This window comes from Manihot esculenta, chromosome 15 (assembly GCF_001659605.2).
Source record: "Manihot esculenta cultivar AM560-2 chromosome 15, M.esculenta_v8, whole genome shotgun sequence".
In the NCBI taxonomy this organism is placed as follows: domain Eukaryota; kingdom Viridiplantae; phylum Streptophyta; class Magnoliopsida; order Malpighiales; family Euphorbiaceae; genus Manihot; species Manihot esculenta.
In genome coordinates this window covers 11,526,801-11,548,238 of record NC_035175.2, presented here as the reverse complement: position 1 = coordinate 11,548,238, position 21,438 = coordinate 11,526,801, and the positions used below count along the sequence as shown (strand labels likewise).

Genomic DNA, 21,438 nt, shown 5'->3' with positions numbered 1-21,438 from the left:
CCACTTATTTTCATACTTGAAAAAGTTTTTTGTTTTTTTAAATTATGAAAAGATTAATATGTCCTTAAACAGTAAAAATAAAGATTGATAAGTCTCTAAAACCAAAGAAATCTTATTGGAAGAGACATGCAAATGTCCATAAATTACTGAAAGCTTATTGCAAGTGATATTGATGTGTCCATAAACAATTAAAATTTGTTTGAAGTAACCTAAACATGTCAAAAACTGCACCGATATATGTATTCCATAGATTAATCAAATTTGCAGATGAAATTTGATTAAGGTTGCTGAAGCCACTGTTAGAATGATGCATAACTTGGAAGCTTGAAAATGCTTGAAGGAATGGAATTTCAATTTTAACAGCAAAAGTTTTGCTCATCAAGAAAGTGTGTTGAAATTGATGAGGTTTTGCTCAAGTTCTGTTATGTATTTGTAAAAAAACAACAGTTGATTCTATTTCAAGAAAAACTAGTGTTTTTTTTTAATTGATGTATTGGTGAGAGTTGCTAAATAAGAAACAGATCTTAATGAAGAAAGGGTACAGAGAAAGTAAAGAGAAAAGTATACAGGTGGAGAGAGCTGTGCCAAACTCTTTGAAGTAGTTTGGTTGCTATAGCTTTCAGCCTTTTCTGGTGAAGTAAAATCTTCTGCGTCCTGTTGTCATTGTTTAACTAGTGTAGTTTTCTCTTGGCTGTCAAGAATTCATCAGTTTCTCGTTCTCCTTCGTTCATCCATTTTATGAAGAGCTCATATGCCAACGTTTCAGTGTGAACAAGTTTCTTGTTTATTTTGGAAAGCTCCTATTGCTTTAGCAAATAAACTGAACCCTGTATATTGACTGCCCTACTGTATGTGCATTGAACCAATAGCTATAGATTTGAGAAAGCTCTGTTCGGAATTTGTATGGTTGGGAAGTCAACCCCATTGCCTCCAAACTTCAACAAGTTTCTCTAAGTTCCTCGTGGGTGCCATAATTGCCAATAACTTTCCATGTTAGTAATTAACGAGAGCATAGCTAAGATGTCTCATCTCTTGGGAACTCTTTAGTCTTTAGTCCCCCAAGGCAGGGATCGAATTTTGTCTTGCACTAGATGAGTTCATGTTCAAACTTTTTTTTGCATGAAAATATGTAGCACATTCCTCAACCAATCTGCCACTAGATATCATAAGATGCAAAATGAAAACTTGAATCTTTCCATTGGCACGAGTCTTTGTCTCTCTCCAATAGGTGCTTCCGCAACATTGCAAAAAGCCAAACAATGCATAATGTATATCAAGCTGTGCATTCTTTTGCCACTAAAACAATAAATCAACTCTTGCTCAGTTGCCCCAAAAGGGGCAACTCGTTTGGCATTGTTAAACGTATAATGCTTTGAGTTGCTCCCAAAAACTTAAGCTCAAATAAGAAGACGCCACAGACTGCAAGATAACCATAGCAATGAAATCAACACTATGACTAAACTCCCTTGATGTTTGAGATATCCATTCCAAGATTACATTAAGCAACTACCATATGTTTATTTAGCATGCACTAAACAAGCAGTTCAGAATTGTAGGAAAGCATCAGCTAATCACAATATCCTTAAAGCAGCACCCAAAAGAAAATGATACTCATAAATCATAAAGGACTTGAGAAACTAATCAGTGATAGTATATAATTCCATAAGATTATAATAACTGCTGATATTTTTGTTAAGAGTGAAAAATACAGAAACCATTCGCAACCACATTCAGCTTTAAAATTTATCAGTCAGATTAGCAAAAGAGATCGAGATTGTAATTAGATTGACATGATTCAGATGAGATAAGAATACACAGTTTTACAATGATTTGCAATTGTTGAGTGTCTCTGTAACATCATAGCTAACTTGTAAAATGCCAAAAAGAAATTGTTTGAAAGGAACTTAGGAATACAGTTTCCAAAACCATAATTAACCACTGAGGACCAAAAATCTTTATATATGCCTTGAAAGCATCTCTTAGGTCACAACAAAATAATATAATTGCTCATTCACATGGCTTGTGATAATGCACAAATAGAAATAGATTCCACACAAAATAAGATAAATTTTACCAGAGAAAAGACTATCATCAGGATTTGGGACAATGATGCAACCATAATTAGTTCAGTAATCCAATGAAAAAAAAAAAAGCAAAACCAGCCATGCAAGAAAAGCACTACATGAAGAAGACGCAATCAACTGATAATTAGGAAAGAAAAATTTATATGGTTTCCTGATAAGAAACCGCTATAAGCTGTTTTAAGAACCAAAAATACAAGAGAGAATTACCTGGATCAACATCAATACTAGAACATCATTAGTGCACCAAATTTCTCCAATAGATGCTGAACATATCATTCATCTGCTTCCAGGATTCAGCTGTTCTCTTTAAAAGTTCAAAGTTTGATTACATTTTGTTCAGAACAGCAGTTGCTCTCAAAAGAAACAATAGAGATTAAGACACTCATTATCTATTTAAACAAGAACAGAAATACCTGGGACTGACAATAGTTCAGCCCTTCCAACTCATGATTCTATCTAATTAGAAATTAGAAGTTAGCTTGTCCCGATCAAGTGCATAAAATTGATTACATATGAACACTACCACCCAAAGGTCTATATCTCACTCATTCTAGTAGTAGTTCAACAACCAGTACAAAAGGAAATCTCCAATCATCTAAGTTACGATAACTGTAAATTTTATCCATACAAAGTAATTAAGGCTAGATCCCATTTTCAAAACATACATCTATCTTGAAGAAAGCCTTTGGTGCAAATCGTCTGCCAATGCCTGCCTCAAGCTACTCCCATAATAATGAAATGACTTTTCATTCTCAAGCACCCTTGTAGGAGACCCATTCTCATCAGGTTCCTTCCAAATCTCGGGCTCAGGCTCCCTAGCAACTTGACACAAATTATGCAACACACAACATGCAACAATTGTCTGTGGGGCATGATTAAGACCCACATTCAAATCCTGCAAGATCTTCCACCTCCCCTTCAACAATCCAATAGCCTCCACCACCACAGACCTCCCCTTCATTAACATCCCATCAAACAAGTTTTGTGCTGGGGTCCCTGCCCCGTTCGGCGAGAAGGGTGTCATCAAGAATGACAACAAAGGATAACACCAATCCCCAACAATATAAGGCCTCACATGGTGACCCCTGATATTAATCACCTTGTCCCACACAACATCACCTGAAACAAGCCTATTATACAACAAACTGTCCCTAAAATGTGTAGCATCATCAGTAGCACCTGGTGCCTTGACACACACATCCCAGAATACCTTTTTGTGATCAGCCACTACCTGCAACAAAATCGAAGGAAACCCATATCTGCATTTATACAAATTCCCTCCGGTTTGATCACCGGGAATTCTATGGAGCTTAACTGGGCTCCCATCTATAGCACCACACATGTTAGGCAATGAAGTAAGCTCTTCAAAAGCTTGTGTAGTCTCAATCAACCTACGTCTACTAACAGGAATCTTAATAAACTCAGGATAAAGCTTAGTAGCCAACAAACGTGTTACCATATTAGTGATCTTGGAAATCAAGTAAGGCTCAAGAGAGTACCGAGAAGCAAGGGTCGCCGCGGAGTACCCATGAGCAAGCCGCGAAAGTACCATGGCCACAGCATAATCGGAGGGCAAAGAAAGATTGGAAGCAGTAATATGGGGCTTGAGCTTATCAACAACAGTAGTAAAAACCGGATACGAGAGTCCGTACAGCGATCTCCAGTGGGCATCGCGAAGAGGGGCTTCCAAGGACCAGATGTGCTCGGTAGAAAGTGCGCGGAAGGCAGCAACGGAGAAAGCAGCGGTATCAGATGGAGCAGGATTATCAGAGGCAGCAGGAGGAACGGAATTATCAGAAGGATTGGTCGTATTGTTGTTATTAGAGGAGGCGTCGGGATTCAGCTTGCGGGGTTTGGAGGAAGCGAGGAAGGAAAGGAGGGAGGCGAGGGTGAAGAAAAGGAGAGGGGCGGCGGAGGAGGAAGAGAGGAGGGAGGAAGGGGAGGGAGAGGAAAGCGAAGGAGAGGAAACGGAGGGAGTGGAAGGGGAGGAAATAAGGGATGTAGTTGGGTCCAAAGTGTTATGGAGGTGGAGAAGATTTGATAGCATTAGCAAGAAAGATTCATCCATGATTTGTGGGAGAAAGAATTGTTGGGGATGAGGGTTTTAGGGTTTTGCAGGGAAAGAGAGGGACGAATAACAAGGAAAATTTCCAGTGGAAATGGTATAAAGAAAAAGCTTGAACCGGGAATTTTGTGAGTTCTCAGATTCCCAGTTTAGTTAACTTTCTGTTGCTTGCTTTCTTTCACTGGTATTTAAATTTTATTGAAAGTATATTATCTGATTAATTTTTGAAAAAATATAAAAAATATATCCTAATTATTTCAATTTTACATCATAAAATTTATAATTTAATTTATATTAAAATAATATTTTATATTAATTAATAATAACAATCTTCAAATATTATTTAAAAGTAATTACGGTAATAATACTATTTTATATAAATTAAATTATAAATATTAAAATAAAATAAATAAAATCATAAAATATTTTTTAAATTGTACTCATAAATTTAATTTAATTATAAATATATTCAAATAAATTTAAAAATTTCCCTTTTAATTTTCGATCCCATTTTAAAAAACAATTTTTTAATTAATAATTATATTTTATTAATCATATTAATATTTATAAATAATTTTTAAAATTAATATCACAAAATATTATTTTATCACTGTAATACAATGCCTAAAATGAAGAGGATTAAAACCACGACATACTTTTCACTTTCCGCTCAAATTCCTTCTAGGGAAAATTTAAATATTATTGTAACCGGTGCGATGAGGTAACCAAATTAAACCGGTTTGGTTACAGTACCGGATCCAACTATTTCGGCAAACAAAACCCGCTTGAGAGGAGAGGAAGGAATCTCTAATCGTCGAAGGCCTGAGATTTAGGGTTTTTGCAATAATCTATTCCTTGTTTGTTGATTTATCATCAAAATCTGAAATTGAGCAGCTAATTGCTCGTTTGTTTTTCATTTATTTTTTATAATCATCTTCGTTGAATCTCGATCTTAGACATGACTGAGGTATTTTAATGCTAACCAGAAATTGCCCTTCTCTTTCTGTTTCGAAATTTGGTGATTAGCTGTGTATTGTCTTTCATTAGTGATGATAACAAAATTAAAAATTAGTACTTTTTGTTGTGGTTCATGCTGTTTGCTGTTGCTTGATTTAAACTCTGTCTTGAGGATCTTTACTTGGCTATAGCAATAAATTGGTAGTTGGAGAAATGACACAGAGCTTTAGCTTGCCTATGATTCTGTTGCTTCGAACTTGTGTTTTGTGTATGTTTATTGGTTTTCATTTGCTTGCTCGTGCTAGCATAATTTGGGTTTTAGTAATGCTAATGATAATCTTGTGTACTAGAAGTTTCCTTTGTTAATTGTGTGATGTGAGCTTTATGAAATCATTTTGCCTTGATTTTAGCCATCTTCTTATAATGAGTATATTAACATCTCTTTTTCTTAAAGTATATATCTTTTACATTTGGTGCTATTGATTCTTTTTGGCTTTGTCCACAGTATTGGGTCAGCCAAGGTAATAAATGGTGCGACTTCTGCAAAATCTACATATCAAACAATCCTTCCAGCATTAGGAACCATGAACTTGGTCAACGTCACAAGGAAAATGTTTCCAAGAGGCTTGCTTCTACGAGAAAAGAGAATGCTGAAAAGGAGAAGCAACAGAAGGAAGCAGCGCGCGCCCTTGAGCAAATTGAAGCTGTAAGTGTTAGCAAAAACATCTATACTATATCAAGCCCATTAGTACTTGAATCATCTCTTGGGCTCTGAGGTCTCAAATTCGACTGTTAGAGAATTATACCGGAAAAACCCTATTCTATTGTTTTAGTTATAGGTACATTTGAAATTTCCATTCTTCTATTTATAGGTACATGTAGCAAAGTTTATCAAGCATATCTAACTAACAAAAGAAGAACAAAGTTTATAGTCTGAAGTGCTTGGCTCTCTTTTTTCACTTTTATTTTGAATATTGTCAAACATTTTTTGTTCTTATCTTCTTGCTTACATCCAATAAACAGGGTTGTAAGTGTTTAACATGCTTTTTTTCCTCCCCTAATAAATATGAAAATCCTTGATTTTTAAATTTTTTTTTTTTTTTTTTTTATAATATGTGTGGCTAAGTCAGAAAGATTGGACAGAGAGCACATTATAGTTGGAAATTTGGTTATCAAGTCAGACTGATGTTGACTGTTAACTGGGTAGTAATAAAATTTTACACTTTACCTCTTCATGGAGGCTTAGCTGAGTTGTGACTGAACACCGCCACCTCCTCTCTCTGTTTCTTGTTTCTCGTATTTGTTTTCATATTAATAAAGTACGATTCAGCTTATTGGAGTGATCTTTTATTTAAATGTCTTCCAGAAAGCTAAGCGTAGCTATCAGAAGGATGTTGCAACTTTTAAGGAGGCCAGCAATGTCCATGCATTAGATATTCAAGAGGATGGGAATGAGGGTATGTAAGAAGGACCTACTGTTTCCTGGGCAGTTTAAAACTTTTTCTAAGCATTGTTTAAGTTTTTTGACAGTACATGCTGAATTTGATATGTCATCACTATAATGTGTCATTGCTTTCCTTTCTGAAGATGCTGTTAGCTGTATGATCTTCCTCTCTGGTCAAATAAAATTTAGGAATATGATACATTATGAAATCAGCTATCCAAAAAAGATTGATGATATATCTTTTTTATTGGATATCTTTTGCACATAGTCAAGCAATATCAAATAAACAGCTGGCCTATAACAATAATAAACTTCTGGAGGCTTGACTCATGCAATTGTGAGTCATGGTAAAAATTAGCTGAATTCTCTCTCTCTCTCTTTGGTGGTTAGGAGGGGGGATGGAACATTATAAGGCAATGGAGCTTGTAAGATGTTTGTTGGATAACTGGTTTGCATTGACAGGCTTAGGAGGATTGGATTCTTTCACATGTGAGTTGATTAATTCTTGGCTGGTAGTTAAGCTTAAAAACACATTGAATAGGACTCACATCCAAAAAGTCAATGGGTATTAATAAGCTAAGAAGTCATTGGTGGATTTTTTTTTCCACATCTCTTGTAGTTATATTATGGTCTAACACTCAGGTTTTAAGTGTTTGGAAGAGAAGATAATTCACTTGGTAATGTTTAGATGTCTTTAAGTAGTTGTTATGACTGGAAGCACTGACACTGAGCACTAAACAGTTCAAACCAAAAAGCTAAACTGAGCTGATCTAATTCTTTTTTTCTTTTTTTGTTTGATTGGTTTAACTTTTATTAATCTCTAAATAACAAATCCAATTGAACCAATCAAATTTTAATACACTACCTTTTGAACACGTATGAGAAAAGCTCAACCATTCTTATCATGCTGTGTCATTGCCTCAATGCCTGCTGCCTCCTCTCTTAGATCACTGTCAAATTCTGGCTACCACCTCTCTCTGCGATATTACCCTCAATTTTCAAATTTGGTCATCTTCCTTTGCTCCTAGTCCTCACTCTCAATTTCTCAACTTGTTATCCTTACTCCTTCAATTCTTTTTCATGCTGTTTCAGTGTTTCTCACCTCAGTTTCTCTCCCGCAATCCTGTATTTCTCACCCTTACTCCCAACTCCTCTAAGCTCTCACAGGATTCAAAGAAGAGTGATGCGAACTAGAAACTAGGATTCAAGAAATAATAAGAAACATAGGGAATAAGAGAGAACGGAGGAAAGAAAATGGAGCCAGAATGCAAGTGCACTGCAACGTATCCCATACTGCAGTCTCAACTCCAAAGTCATAGCAGACATTTATGCACGGTCTGATCCACTGAATCACAGAATTGATGGACCAAAACTGAACTAAACTGATATATTTATTTTTGATTCAGTTGGTTAGTCTGTTGTGCATTTTCAAATACAATAGATTTTTTGATATTTCCAGTTTGTAGTTATAGCGACCAATTGCTCACGCCTAATGACTAGGTAAAGTCATAACTTTGGTTAAATTTCCATATGTTTTTATGTTTGATTTGTTGTCACTAGCAGACTAATTGGAAAGCCAGAAATATTCTTCTTAATTTTGTTTGTGTGCTACAAGGACATGATTTGAGATCCATCTTTATGTGCTAATCTACTACTTTTTCTGTTTTCCAGTGATTCAATTCTCTTTGAAAAACTATTAATACAGAATGCTCTACTCTAGTCTTTTGATGGGCATTATCCTATTTGATCCTTCTTGATTTGATTGTTTTGCCGTTCAAACTGATACAGCTCTGAATGATGACAGAGTGGGAGCATGACAACACTTCAGGCTATTACTACAACAAGAGCACTGGGTTACACTATGACCCAAAATCAGGCTTTTATTATACTGATGCCTTAGGTATGAAGTCATATAATTGGTTTTTTACTTCTACTTTTCTTCTGTCTTCTAAGAAATTTATTCTATGTTTTTTATGGTTTGTTCACCTGAAAATTATGCAACAGGCAAGTGGGTGACACAAGAAGAGGCATATGCTTCAATTCAGGTTTCATCAAGTTCCAAGCTTAAAGAATCCAGTTTGAAAAAGCCCATATTGATGTCAACAGCAGGTTTAGCAAAGGAAACCAAAAGTGCTGCTCAAAATGGGCGCCCACCTGGTCCAGTTGTTTCAGCTTCTTTGAACCCTATGAGATCTGTTAAAGGCGCTACTTCAGCAGTTGCTGTTAACAAGAGAAAGAGGCAGGATGAGAAGCCAAAGGTTATTTCGGAAGAAGAAAAAGTTGCTCTTAAAGCGAGGGAGGCTGCAAAGAAGAGAGTTGATGAGAGGGAGAAATCTTTGCTTGGGCTTTACAAACGATGATTCGGAATACCTCAAGCAGGAATCATCTCCTGGACACTAGGGGTATGCTTTGAGCTCGTTCTTTCATAATTTTACCATAAGTTTGAATAACAAAATATGACATTGCTTTTGGATGGAGGAATTTGAAAGTGGGATATTTGAATATGATGAATTGATTATGCATTTTACTGATTAGCCTAAAATTGGGTTTAGATTCATGAATGTGAATGAGAACTTCTGTAGATTTTAATACTTGTCCATATTCATGAACCTAATAAAGTAAAGAATGTGCTAATGTCTTTAAACTACAATCATGCTTGAACCCCCTTTGAAATTCTTCTATCCAATTATAGCATTAGTTGATTTGGATTCAGTTTTAAAAAAATATCGAAGAATTGCTTCCCTATGTGTTTCTCAGCCTGTGCTGTTGCTCATTACTCTCATTTCACTTATGTATGATTTGATTGCTCTCGTGATCCTTCTTTTGCAAACGGTTGTTATTGAATATCTAATAATGTCTTGTTTGCCTGAATTATCATTGCATAACAAGCCAAATAATTCCTTGTTTTTGTTCTGGGTTTGACCATAAATCTTTTGCCTCGTTATTCACATTGTTTGCTAAGCTGGAAATAGTATGCCCCATTTATTATTTCAATAACATTCACTTTGAAATGTCAATGGCTGCTTTGACAGACATAACACGTGAGGAGGTAGCCCAGGTACACAAGTCCATTATCCATATGACAAATAACCGTCTAAATTTCCATTACCTGGTTCAAACCTTAGACATGGCATTCCCATCCCCTGCTGTGGGGTTTACCTTAATGTAAATGTCATAACTGAAGGAGGATTTGATCAATATATGAGAAAAAAAAAACAGTATTAAGCCCATTTTTCATGGGGAAGATGGCATGGATTGAGGTACATGTATAACCATCTGTTAAACTTACAAGATGGTTGTTAGACGAAGGTAAAATTTTGTTCGGTTAGTTCCACAAATACCAAGTGATGCTGGGAAAAAGGAAATTCAGCATTGCCATGCAGAGCGTATGGTGGTAACATTTGCTTGCTATGGAGTTCAAGAAAAGCATGGTTGAGGCACACCAGGCCTTAGTTCACCTTCCTTGGGCAGGGTTAAACAAGGAACAACCTAAATTAAGCACATAGTTATGCGCTTAAGGACATGAGCGATGGCCAGTCTTTCATTTCAAGGAATCATAAGCAGCAAGGAAATGCTTTTTACTCACACAGATAAGGGCCAAGGCCGTATATAGCAGGTTCAAGGTAAAAGAACGTTAGCTATAACCGATCCCAGAACAAGCGACCTCTGGGAGTCATATTAGGATTCATCGACCAAGGGGCAGTAGTTTATTATTTTACATCTGGTTTTCTACTAGTATTAGATCTTTTGTTATTATTTTTTACTTTCTGCCTTTGTGTTTTGGTTTGAACCATTGACTGGTATAATCTATGTCAATAAACGAAATCTGACTACATAATATCAACTCTTAAAAAGTGAATATCATAATATGGTTTTATGTCATAATCGTGAATTGAAGCATCTTTTCTCCCTCCTAGCAACCTTGCTGTCTAGACCAGCAGCAAGTATGAGTTCTTCTAAGTTTAGGGCTAATCCATTGGAGATGAGGACTTTTAGCGTCTTAACTCTAATGAAGAGGAAGAATAAGAAGATAGTGATCATCTTTTATTTGATGATGGTGAGGATAAGTTTTTGAAAAACCTAGCTTGGAGAGTCTGGTTTGTGTTTGCTATTGTGATCTTTTTGTTTTTCTTCAACTGTAATGGCAGTTACCATCTCCTATCCAGTCCACACTTGTGCATGTGTGACTTTTGTACAACTAATCTTTAGCTATCATCCTCATTGTAATATTCAGGTAGCTGGCGGTAGAATTTGGACTTTTGCTATTGCTATTTTGCGTTTTTGTTGTGTTTTAGCACTTCTGGTGTGCATAATTTACGTTGAACCAGTCTTTGGGTGTAGATAATATTGCTATTAGAAAAGCATTATCTCAAAAATGTTTATTAGTTTATTCGTAAAAACACTTTTTTTTAAACTGTTATTTCAACCTGAATCACGAACAGAATCCTAGCAGTAATGCCTTCATTATAAACTTTTTATACATATTTATTAATCTATGCTTTGTATTCTTTTGGCAAGCACCACTGCCTAGCCATATTCTGTATGCGTTGATGTGGCTAGTGCACCTGACAGCTGCGGAGACATAAACTTCTCCCCTGGGTATAATATCTGAGTAGTCTAGTTTGCATGATTAAGAATGGGAATGCAGACAAATATTCTGATATATTATTATAATCAGAAGTCACTAGATAGTTGATGAGCTTCTGTTGCTCTGTTTGATTGCTTGCTCTCTCTCTCTTATATCTATTATTTAATGCAGGTAAGGAGACTTGTCTGGCAGCCAATAACATATGGTGGAATTGTATTCGCAACACTCTTAAAAGGATGGTTCAAATGTGTTGGGATCTGATGTGTCGACTCTTATGATTTTCCATTCCTGTTACTGATGTATACTGGTTTCCCTGGGCAAACATGGTGAGGAAACAGATTACTATAAACTTGTAATATGTGAATCGCAGTGCGTGCAATCAAAATGACAAATTCATTATGAAACTCAAGTCATTGTTTTGTTCTGGAGAATGGTGATTAAAGTTTTGCTTTACCATTTCTTTTTGGGTACTACAGTAACTCTTAAAGCAAATGGAGTAAAATTGAGCTGAGGGAATCCTTCCGAATTGTGAGAAAACCCAGAAGTTTCCGGGCAAAATTGAAACAACATTTGTTAGTTTCCATGCATCTAAAGCCTGTTGCTGTCAATGGGAGGACAGGAAACAAAAACAGAACTGAAAATTTGACAAAACGTGCACTCTGTTTTTCTGCCTACTGTTGACTTCGGGGACTTGTATTGGTCATGGAAATCGGCTGTTGACATTGACAGAATGAGAAAGGATTAAATATTTGGTTGGCTGTGTTTGAAGCTGTAGTGGGGACTCTGGTTGGTGACGCGGTGGATATTTTAAGGACCCAAGTCTGTATTGCACGTCAAGTGTTGGACTTTTGTTCGAGCTTTCAATTTGCATGTGTGAGTGTTGAAGACAGAACATGACCCATTTCAGATCTTAATCAAATTCTGGTCCCTTTGCTAATCTATCCTTATGGGAATTTTGCTGGTCATTTTCACCACTGATGCTACTTGTGATTTAGATGAAAATAAATCTCTACTGGAGCTGACATTTTCTTTCAGATTAAAGTAAAAATAAAACAAATTCATAATAAAAATCATCCCCTTATCCTTTATTTTCATATGAAAAAAAAAAAGGAAAATGGTTGAGTCTAAAATGTAGATAAACAAGGATACCCTTAAAATTGTTGCATATTTGAATCCATAGGTAGCTTTTGAGATTTCCATTTAGCCATAATTTTTTTTATTATTATTGATAAGATTAATCTGAAAAATAAAATTTTTCAGTCGTTAACTGCCACCACTAAAGCTAAACTCTGATTAGAAAAGAAGAAATTAGCATTCCATAATTGTGTTTATTTAAATACTGTTAATATTTTTTGGTCAAAATAATTGGTTGTTGGTAACTAACAAATTCATATAAATATATGAAAGTAACAACTTTTTGACTTGGTTTTTCTAACTTTTGCCAAATCATTTCATTTAATGCCTTCCACTCAAGCTTTGAATAGCTCATTTACTCTTTTGATGAAGGTGATAAATAGATAATCTAAAAAGAAAAAGGTAGTCAAAAGTTTGAAAATACCAAATCCATTGAAGGAAATTGATTTGTAGAAAAGGTAATCAAGTTAACTTGCTATAAACGCATGAGATGGGAATGTCTTTCTTTTGTCAAGCAACAATAATTATCGATAATTTTATCAAATAAACAATGCTAGCCATAAAAATGATCTTAAAACTTTATATTTAGGATGCCAAGAGCGAAATTTTCAATATGAATCTTTTTTTTTAAATTAGAGTTTTCAAATTTAAATTCTAGGTATAAAATTTCTCCCGATACGAATTTAAATTAGTTAAATAAGTAAATTCATATATATATATATATATAGGATAATTTATTATTTAGTCTCTATACTTAAAATTTTTTATTAATTGATCCATTAATTTTGAAAATATATTAAAAAGTCATTGATGTTTAAAATGTTTACTAATTAGTTTATCCGCTAATCTTAATCGTTAAGTATTATGAAAAAGTCTAAAATACCTTTAATATGGAAAGACTAATTAATAAACATTATAAACCTAATAGATCAATTAATGAGTTTTTCTAAACAACTGAATAGTAAAATACTTTAACAGCTAAAATTAATGAATAGACTAATTAATAGGCATTACAAACCTAATAGACCAACTAATATGAAAAGACTAATTAATAAACATTACAAATCTAATAGACCAACTAATAAATTTTTCTAAACTATAGGAACTAAATAATAAAATATCTAATAATTAAAATTAATAAATGGACTAATTAATAGACTTTTAGAAATGTCAGATATATTTTTTAAAATCGAAAGATTAATTAATAGATTATTCAATAATATAAAAACTAAATAGTAATTTTTTTCAAAAAAAAATCTTTTTTCATTATGGCACCCATACTAGTTCCCCTCTCTAACCATATACATATATATATATGGGCACAACGCAAATATCTAGAAAATAAAAGCATCAAGATGTAAATGTTAATTTACTAGTTCACTAAGCTATTAACCTAAAAGACAGATGTCATGTCTTCTTGGTACCAATAGATTGAAAACAAAGGTTTCCGCTGCATGGAATAAGGAAAATGATGGTAAAAATATCTAATTGTTTGTTAAATTGATATAAATGCAAGCAAGTTTGATCGTTTGAAGGTTGGCTACTTTATTAAGTTCTACTTTCAAAGAAGAAGACTGTAGACTGTAGCTTTTGGGCTTTGTCTATTCCATTACAATCTCAACTCTTGCTACAAAGTCAACCAGAAGCTTTTCAAATGTATTAAGGATGACAGTTGGGGAATATTAAAGTAAACACTCACAGTGAAAATTTAATTTTAGTTTAGAATTAAAAATATTTATTATTAAATCTAAAAGAAATGGTAAAATGGGATAAGAAAGTGAGAGCAATTATGAGGTTTTGTTCCTTTATAATCAAAATTACTAGCCTTTTCATAAAGGTAGGTTACTTTGCATTTGCATGCATGCATGCTTGTAATCCCCCTTTTCCCTGCAAGACCTTGTAGAAATATACTACTCATCTGTTTAACTTCTCCATTTTTCCTTCTGTTTTCATGCAAAATCAAATCCAAATGCTAATAATTTTGTTTGACTAGCTATGTGTATATTGCATCTATTGGTTGATTATTGTGATTAATTAATTATGTCCGTTATTATTTTTTTATTTAAGGTTATAAGAAATTACTAATAAATATTATATGTGAGCTATTTGTATTTATAGATATATAACTCAAAAATGATAAAAGCACTGATTAAAACCCAAAAATATTCTGAATAAACAAAAGTTGTTCCAACAACTATTCATCAATTCAGGGTTGTTGTGATAGGCAAATCATGGCTATAAAATGAAGGAAAAGAAAAGAAAATATATTAAATTGTAATTATTCAAGTAATGTTTAGTTTGACAATTGGTGCCAAAAACCAATTGCAGAGCTTTTACACTGTATATGATTGATAATTATTCCAAAAACCAAATGATTATGCTTAGAAAATCTCTTTCCACCCATGTGTGTTGGTGTTAGCCTTTTCTTTTTCGGCTATGGCTTTGTCATGTTAATCATTCTCCCACCATTTCAACTTTCCGGAGATCAAGCTTGTAGATAAGAACAACTACTTGATTTTGCTCAGGCAGGCAGGCAGGCAAAAAATTGAAATGTTACAGAGACAGTAGCTCATCATATTACCACATTATTATTTTGTAAGCTTATTACATGTCTTGTGCTTAGGAATTCATTTTCCACAAGCAGATTCAACTTCAACTACAACTGCACAACACAAGTCAACTCTCTCTCACACAATTTCTGTCTTATTGATTATGCATTTGATACAATTGTGTGTATTTTCATATGGACGGTGACACCATTTTTTATGTACTGTAACGTGAGTAACAAATATATCAAGATAACCATTAAAGTTCAAAATCATGAACATAAAAAAAGAATAAGAAAGAGCTGAATGCTTGAAGAGTAGAAACAGATCGAGGGATCTGGATCATCCACGTGTCAAAGACCCAATACCTCTGGAAATCTCATGCACACCAGGGTTGAAACCCAAGCAACCCAGTAGCCCTTGCTTGTATGGCAAAAAAGTTTTCCTTTTCATCTCCTCTGAAACTGCTCTGTTCACTGTGTAGTGTAATTCGTGAGCTGATACCTGAGCTCTTCTCCTGGAGGAGCTGCCCACGCTGCTTTCTGTTGATCGGAAACTTGCATTTTTGACGTCCTCTGTTACCTCCCTTTTGGACAAGGCTTCATATTTTGTGAGTGGATTTTTTCCTGTTGCTCTTCCCTCTGATGCGCTTCTGAATAGCAGGAGATCTTTGAGTTTCCATTTCTTGTAACCTTTGGATGAAAATGATATTGCCGACAAGAAAGAAGATGCGTATGAGGTGGAGGAGGAAGATGATTTGGGATTGCCGGTTGTTGGAGTGACTGTTTTAGTATCCTGGGAATTCTCCTCTTCTTGATCGAGCATGAGATCGGAGACTCTTAAAGGAGACAAAGATCTGCTTCCTTTGTGTACATAATTCGAAGACTTGGAAGCAGAAGAAGAAGAAGAACCTGAGACGTTTCTTTCTCTTCCACGTTGCTGTGTCTGTGATGCATGCTTTCTTTGCTGCTGTTGTTTTTGCTGTTTAGCTTCACTTCTTCTTGTTTCTTCTATGGCAGCTTGAAATGGGTCAAAATCTTTCTTCTGTGAAGTTCTTGATCTAGGTGACCTGGGAGAAGAAACATTAGAAACTGAAGAATCATAACCAGGTGGTGGCTTCAAAGGCCGGATCTTGCCTCCATCGAAGAGCTCATCAGCAGATAAAGAAGTCCTCTCTAACTGACCACTAAAATTGAACTCGAAATCCCCATCATCATCGTCAAAATCTTCATGACAGTTGCCATTATTACTGCTGAAATTACCTTGACTACCATTTCTTGATTTGGGAGTTCCAGGTTTCGTTTCCCAATCAAAAGGAATGGAAGAAGAACTAGTGGCAAGAGAAACATCATTAAGCTCCCTGTAGAAAGAGGAAATACGAGTGGGGCTAGTGGGGGCACTGAAGAAGAAGTTGCCAAATCTCTGAGGACTGGAAGGAGCAGTCATGTAAGGAGAAGAACAAGTACTATCAAAGTTGAAGTCCATCGGCAGCACCGGCACCACCACTTCCATTTCCATGGCAAGGAGAGGGAAGAATTTGTGTGGATTTCAAGCAAAGGAATCGTTGAACAGTGGAGTTTATAGAGGGAGGACGAGGAGGAAGGAGGGAGGAAGGAGATGAAATTTGACCGGAGAGATTGTGGCCATGGCTTAATGAGAAGGCGGCTTTATAAATCCATCAATTGCGCCCATCGGCCCAAGGTTGTGTGCGAGACGCATGTTGCTTCTTTATTTTAATATGCGGTGACTCGTTGTAATAAACATTTCCTACTAAATTCTAAAATTAATTACCCATTTGTTACTGAATATAGATTTATTTTTTAATCATCTGAAATTGTGAATTAATTTTTAATAATAATTTATTTATTATTTTTTAACAATAATTTATTTTTTAATATTTTTTTCTTAGAGTTCGGGGGCACACCATATGACATCTGCATAAAAATTTAGTCATTTTTGTACCAAATTTCCAATTACGGCTCTTCCATTAATTCTTATCTTCACGTATAAGAACAAAATTATTTTTTCTGAAAAAAAAAAAATATTTAAAATCTAGAACATGAGAAAACATCAAATTTGATGGCTAAATCTCTGTTTCTTACAAGTGCTCCTAGCAAATGGGTTGGATTCATTTGGTCCTAAATGTCTTAAATTTCCTTTTCTTTATGTTTTTTTTTTTTAAAAAAAAATCCCTTTTTCATCACTCCATTATTTTGAGTATATTTAAATTCATTTAGAAACAAAAAATTTATATTGACTTTTTTTTATATTATTTTTCATATTTGAAAATAAAATAAGGGAGAGAATTTAATTTCTAAATTAAAAAAAATATTTAAGAAATAAAATTAAACAAAGAAGTTAATATAATTATATAATAATTTCAATTGAAACCATGCCAACACTCGTATCTAAGAGAAATCTGCCCATATATACTGTGGACTTTATTGAGAATAAAAATAGCAAATTGACTTAATTTTTTTTTATTGTTATAAAAACAAATAATTTTTCTATTTATATATAAATTAAATACAATAAAAAGTAAATTTGTGTTATTTTTAATTTGATGGATTAGAAATAATCAACCGAATAATATTTTCCACGAGCACTGTTTTTTTAATATATTGCAATCATTATACTACGTTAACTATATATTATTTTAATTCATGTTTGACATCTACATAATTAAATGGCTATAGTAGGTAGGGGAGAGCATAAATCGGTTTGAATTGAAAAATCGAATTGAACTGATTGATTTCGATTTAATGGTTTGGTTAATTGAAATATTCAGTTCGGTTCGGTTAGTATTTTTCAGTTTATTCAGTTTTCGATTTGATTCGATTTAAACGTATTAAATAACCGAAAAACTGAATAACCGATTTTATATATACTTTTATTATGTGAAATATTAATTTTATATGTATTTTTAAATTTTATATAGATTTTTATGGATTTCTTAAATATTATTATTATGTATTTAGATAATATTTATTGATAAATTTATGTGAAATATTTATTAAATTATTCTACTGAAATTAAAAGCAAAAAATTAAAAAAAATTATAGATTTCGATTTGAATCAAACCGAATTGAACTGATTTTTATCGATTCGATTTGATTCGATTATATTTTTATAATCAATTTTTTTTATTTTTAATATTTTTACAATTTAATTTTTTATTTTTTCGAGGTTCAGTTCGGAATTAACGGACGGATTGCGCGGCCCTAATAGTAGGTGGGTATTTAATGGGTTTTTTTTTAGCAAATGCAGTGATGCTATTTGAAGGATAAATACGGTTGATAATTTGAATTTATATTAAAGATAAAATATTTTTTTTTAATTTAAAAAATATTTTGTACTCAAAATTTAAATTTATTTTATTTCATTTCTTAAAAATTAATGATGAATTTTTTTAAAATGGGGTTGGAATTGAAGCTGAATTAGAGCTAAGAAACAATTTAAGCAATCCAATTAAGACACGTGATTAATTGTTTTTTATCAATATTTTCTAAAATTTTCCAATGTCAGATTTGTATTTGTATGTACGTCAAGTCATCTACTCATTTTATTATTTGATAAATAAATTAAGTTGATGGCTACGGGCACCCAGACAATGACCGACCACGCTGGAAGTTTAGGTCGTAATTAAATTTAGATTGTAATCTCGTTAAAATTTAATATATAGATCCATCCTCGGTACATAATTCAGTTCTTGTTCAAACTGACCGGATGGGATAAGGCTCAAGTCCAAATGATAGAGGTTCAACCCAATTGACTTGATGAATTTACAGAGCAGCAAATTTTTAGATATTCGAAATCATATCTATGTGACGTCTAGAAAAAATTAAATGGTCGTTTGATGATGGAAAAGAACACATTATGCCCATACGTACGATCCCGCATAATAATGACAGGAGTACATGCATAGGATGACAGTTATATATCACTAGAAGACAAAAGGAAAAAGAATAAAATAAGGAAGGCATGAGCCAACCAGACTAAATTTATCAAAATACATTTTAAGCCCTCCCTCTATTAGATCTCAGAATATCAATTGGCATCCTATGTGGAGATAAAGAAAAAATTTTCGTCGCTAAAGTTCTAATTCTCATTACACCCACTGAGATTCATATGACCAATTACGGCGAAAACCATACAGAAAACACCCTAAAAATTTTGAGCTCTACTAAGAATGGACCATAGTTCTTATTCTCCAACCCTACCGCCCCATTGAATTAACCACCTGTATTGCTTAATCCTTCATCAAGCTCGGCAGGAACTATCCCTCGAACCACCCTATCTGACCAAGAGCTGCAAAATATGGCCTTCCAGCTCCAAAATATTGCTCACTGACTAGGTTAGATGTTGCAGTAGAGGGGACTCAATATCCCATTGAGCATACCACTAGTAATTGAAGGGCTCAACATTAATAAGCCCCAACCCATATTAAATCAACAAACCCCTCAACAAAGTAGCAAGAGAACAAGTGATGGAGATGGAGAAGCCAATAGAAGGAATGATCCCCTAGCTAGAGCAAGAGGCCGAGTAGTAAGAGAGTTTATCGAGAACGACGAGGCTGACATCTACTCTTCTAAGCCAGCAAAAAGGTTAGAAAGTGAAGAGTTAGAGAGAAACTATCGCCTGAAGAAAAGGCCAAGGAGAGAAGAGATAGATGTAGATAAAAAACTGGAGAGACTGAAAGAGCAACTGCTAGCAGAGCTGCTGGGGGCATGAGACAGCAGTAGCCCCCTGCTACCAAATTTATTCCCATTCATGAGATGGGTACAACAGGAAACCATCCCCAAAAAATTCATGATGCCAACAATGGCCGCATATGATGGCACAGGGAACTCCCGAGAACACGTCTTGAACTATAAGACGTTTATGGAACTGCAGACCCACTCAGATGCCCTGATGTGCAAGGTTTTTCTTACCACCCTTACTGGACCGACCTGGGCGTGGTTCAACTTGGAAGCAAAAAGTATTAAGAGCTTCGAAGCAGAAAGTATTAAGAGCTTCATGGACCTGGGCGGCATGTTCATCAGCAAGTTTATTGCTAGAGTCCCGGCTAAAAGGAAAACAAATTATTTAGAGACTGTCTAACAGAGGTGGAACGAGTCCCTATGGGAGTATGTGGCCAGGTTCAACTCGGAGGTTTTGCAAATACTAGAGCTCAATGAGGCAAGAGCCGTAGAAGTCATGCAGAAGGGCACCACCTTCCCAGAGTTCTTTGGATCGCTGTGCAGGAAGCCGCTTACCACCTTGGCGAAGCTGATGACAAAAGATATCAAACCCACAACATCGGGAATTCTAATGGAATCCATGGAAAGAGTGGGACGTACCTCAAGTTGAAAAAGCAGAAATTAGAGAAGAAGGAGAGCAAGATAACAGAAGCAGTGCAAAATGCAGAGCAACGAGTGAAATCAGAAGCATAAATTTGAAATGGATAAAGGCAAAGAGAAGACGTTTTGAGAAAAACACTTGTAGAGCTGCGCAATAATAATTAGAGTTTCGGGATTTATCCTCTCATTAATAATGGAATAATAAATGAGCGGGTAAAGGGTACTTGATGACTATTGGGCTTGGAACACTCAAGCTATGACTGAGCTCACGCTGGAAGACTAGACCGTAACCCCATCAAAGCCTAATACATAGGTCCGTCCTCCAGTACACAGTTCAAGTGTCACTCGAATAGGCTGGACGGGGCAGGGCTCAAGGTTAAGTAAAGGAGGTCCAGCCCAATCGACTTGATGAATCTACAGAGCAGCAAACCTCTAGACATTCGAGATCATACCTACATAGCGCCGGAAGGAATTAAATAGCTGTCTGATGATGGGAGAAAATACAATATATCTATACGTACGGTCTCGCGTAATAATAATAGAGTGTATAAATACAAGAAGGTGATTATATGTTACTAGAAGATAAAAGAAAAACAAAAAAAGAAAAAAAAAATATGAGCCAATCAGACCAAACTTATCAAAATAAACCTTAAACTCTCTCTTGTTGGATCTCAGGATGGATTTTTAATTGTATAAAATATGAGAATCCTTGCTTCATCTTCGACCAAGCAACTTCGACGAAGCAATCCTTCTAAAAATTGTGGCTCTAGATAATTTTTTCCTTGAAAAGAAGGGCATTGTTTTGGGATTAGATTTTTGGATCATCTTATCAATTTTAATTTTTTTTAATTATTAGTTTAAAATATCTAATAAATATGAAATTTTAATATATTTTACAAAATTAGCCAAATTTAATGATATAAATTTATATTTTGCAATAAGGAATGAAAGTAAATCATCCTAAAATTTTCAATTAAACAAAATTTGCCTATTGCAAGCATACAGGCTTAAATATTTAATTTTTTTTTAAAAAAAAAAGAAAAACAAAATGGTTTTCTGATATTTTGTTTTGTTTGTGATTTGACATTGACAAATTAAGCATTTTTTAAATTAATGATAGCTAATGTCAATCATGGTGTACTTAAGCTGCTAATCCAAAATATTATTGTATGAAATGCAAAGAGCACATGGATTTTTTTATTTTAGTCAACAAAAGATTTTAAGCTATTATTAAAAATGATTTAACCACCATGCTGGCTCTCACTTGTAATTAATATCATC

General features: G+C 34.3%; 3 protein-coding genes across 4 annotated transcripts; 1 reads left to right on the top strand and 2 right to left on the bottom strand.

The window, feature by feature from the left end:
* Window positions 1-2,494: 2,494 nt before the first annotated feature.
* LOC110602212 (protein ALP1-like) lies at window positions 2,495-4,321 on the bottom strand. The gene has a single exon (XM_021739669.2). The coding sequence runs from the start codon at window positions 4,150-4,152 to the stop codon at window positions 2,752-2,754; it is 1,401 nt and encodes a 466-aa protein (XP_021595361.1). The 5' UTR covers window positions 4,153-4,321; the 3' UTR covers window positions 2,495-2,751.
* A 464-nt stretch (window positions 4,322-4,785) lies between these two features.
* On the top strand, window positions 4,786-11,547 carry LOC110602295 (zinc finger protein ZOP1). 2 transcript variants are annotated; one of them, XM_021739781.2, is made up of 6 exons: window positions 4,786-5,116; window positions 5,612-5,812; window positions 6,473-6,563; window positions 8,355-8,450; window positions 8,555-8,952; window positions 9,583-11,293. In XM_021739781.2, exons 1-5 carry the CDS (start codon window positions 5,108-5,110, stop codon window positions 8,908-8,910), a joined length of 753 nt encoding a protein of 250 aa, XP_021595473.1. In that variant the 5' UTR covers window positions 4,786-5,107; the 3' UTR covers window positions 8,911-8,952; window positions 9,583-11,293. The 2 variants fall into 2 exon arrangements, with proteins under 2 accessions (XP_021595473.1, XP_021595472.1); XM_021739780.2 differs by lacking the exon at window positions 9,583-11,293 and adding an exon at window positions 11,310-11,547 and having other exon boundaries at window positions 4,789-5,116.
* Window positions 11,548-14,814: 3,267 nt separating this feature from the next.
* On the bottom strand, window positions 14,815-16,518 carry LOC110600798 (uncharacterized serine-rich protein C215.13). The gene has a single exon (XM_021737677.2). The coding sequence runs from the start codon at window positions 16,334-16,336 to the stop codon at window positions 15,161-15,163; it is 1,176 nt and encodes a 391-aa protein (XP_021593369.1). The 5' UTR covers window positions 16,337-16,518; the 3' UTR covers window positions 14,815-15,160.
* Between the last annotated feature and the right edge of the window lie 4,920 nt (window positions 16,519-21,438).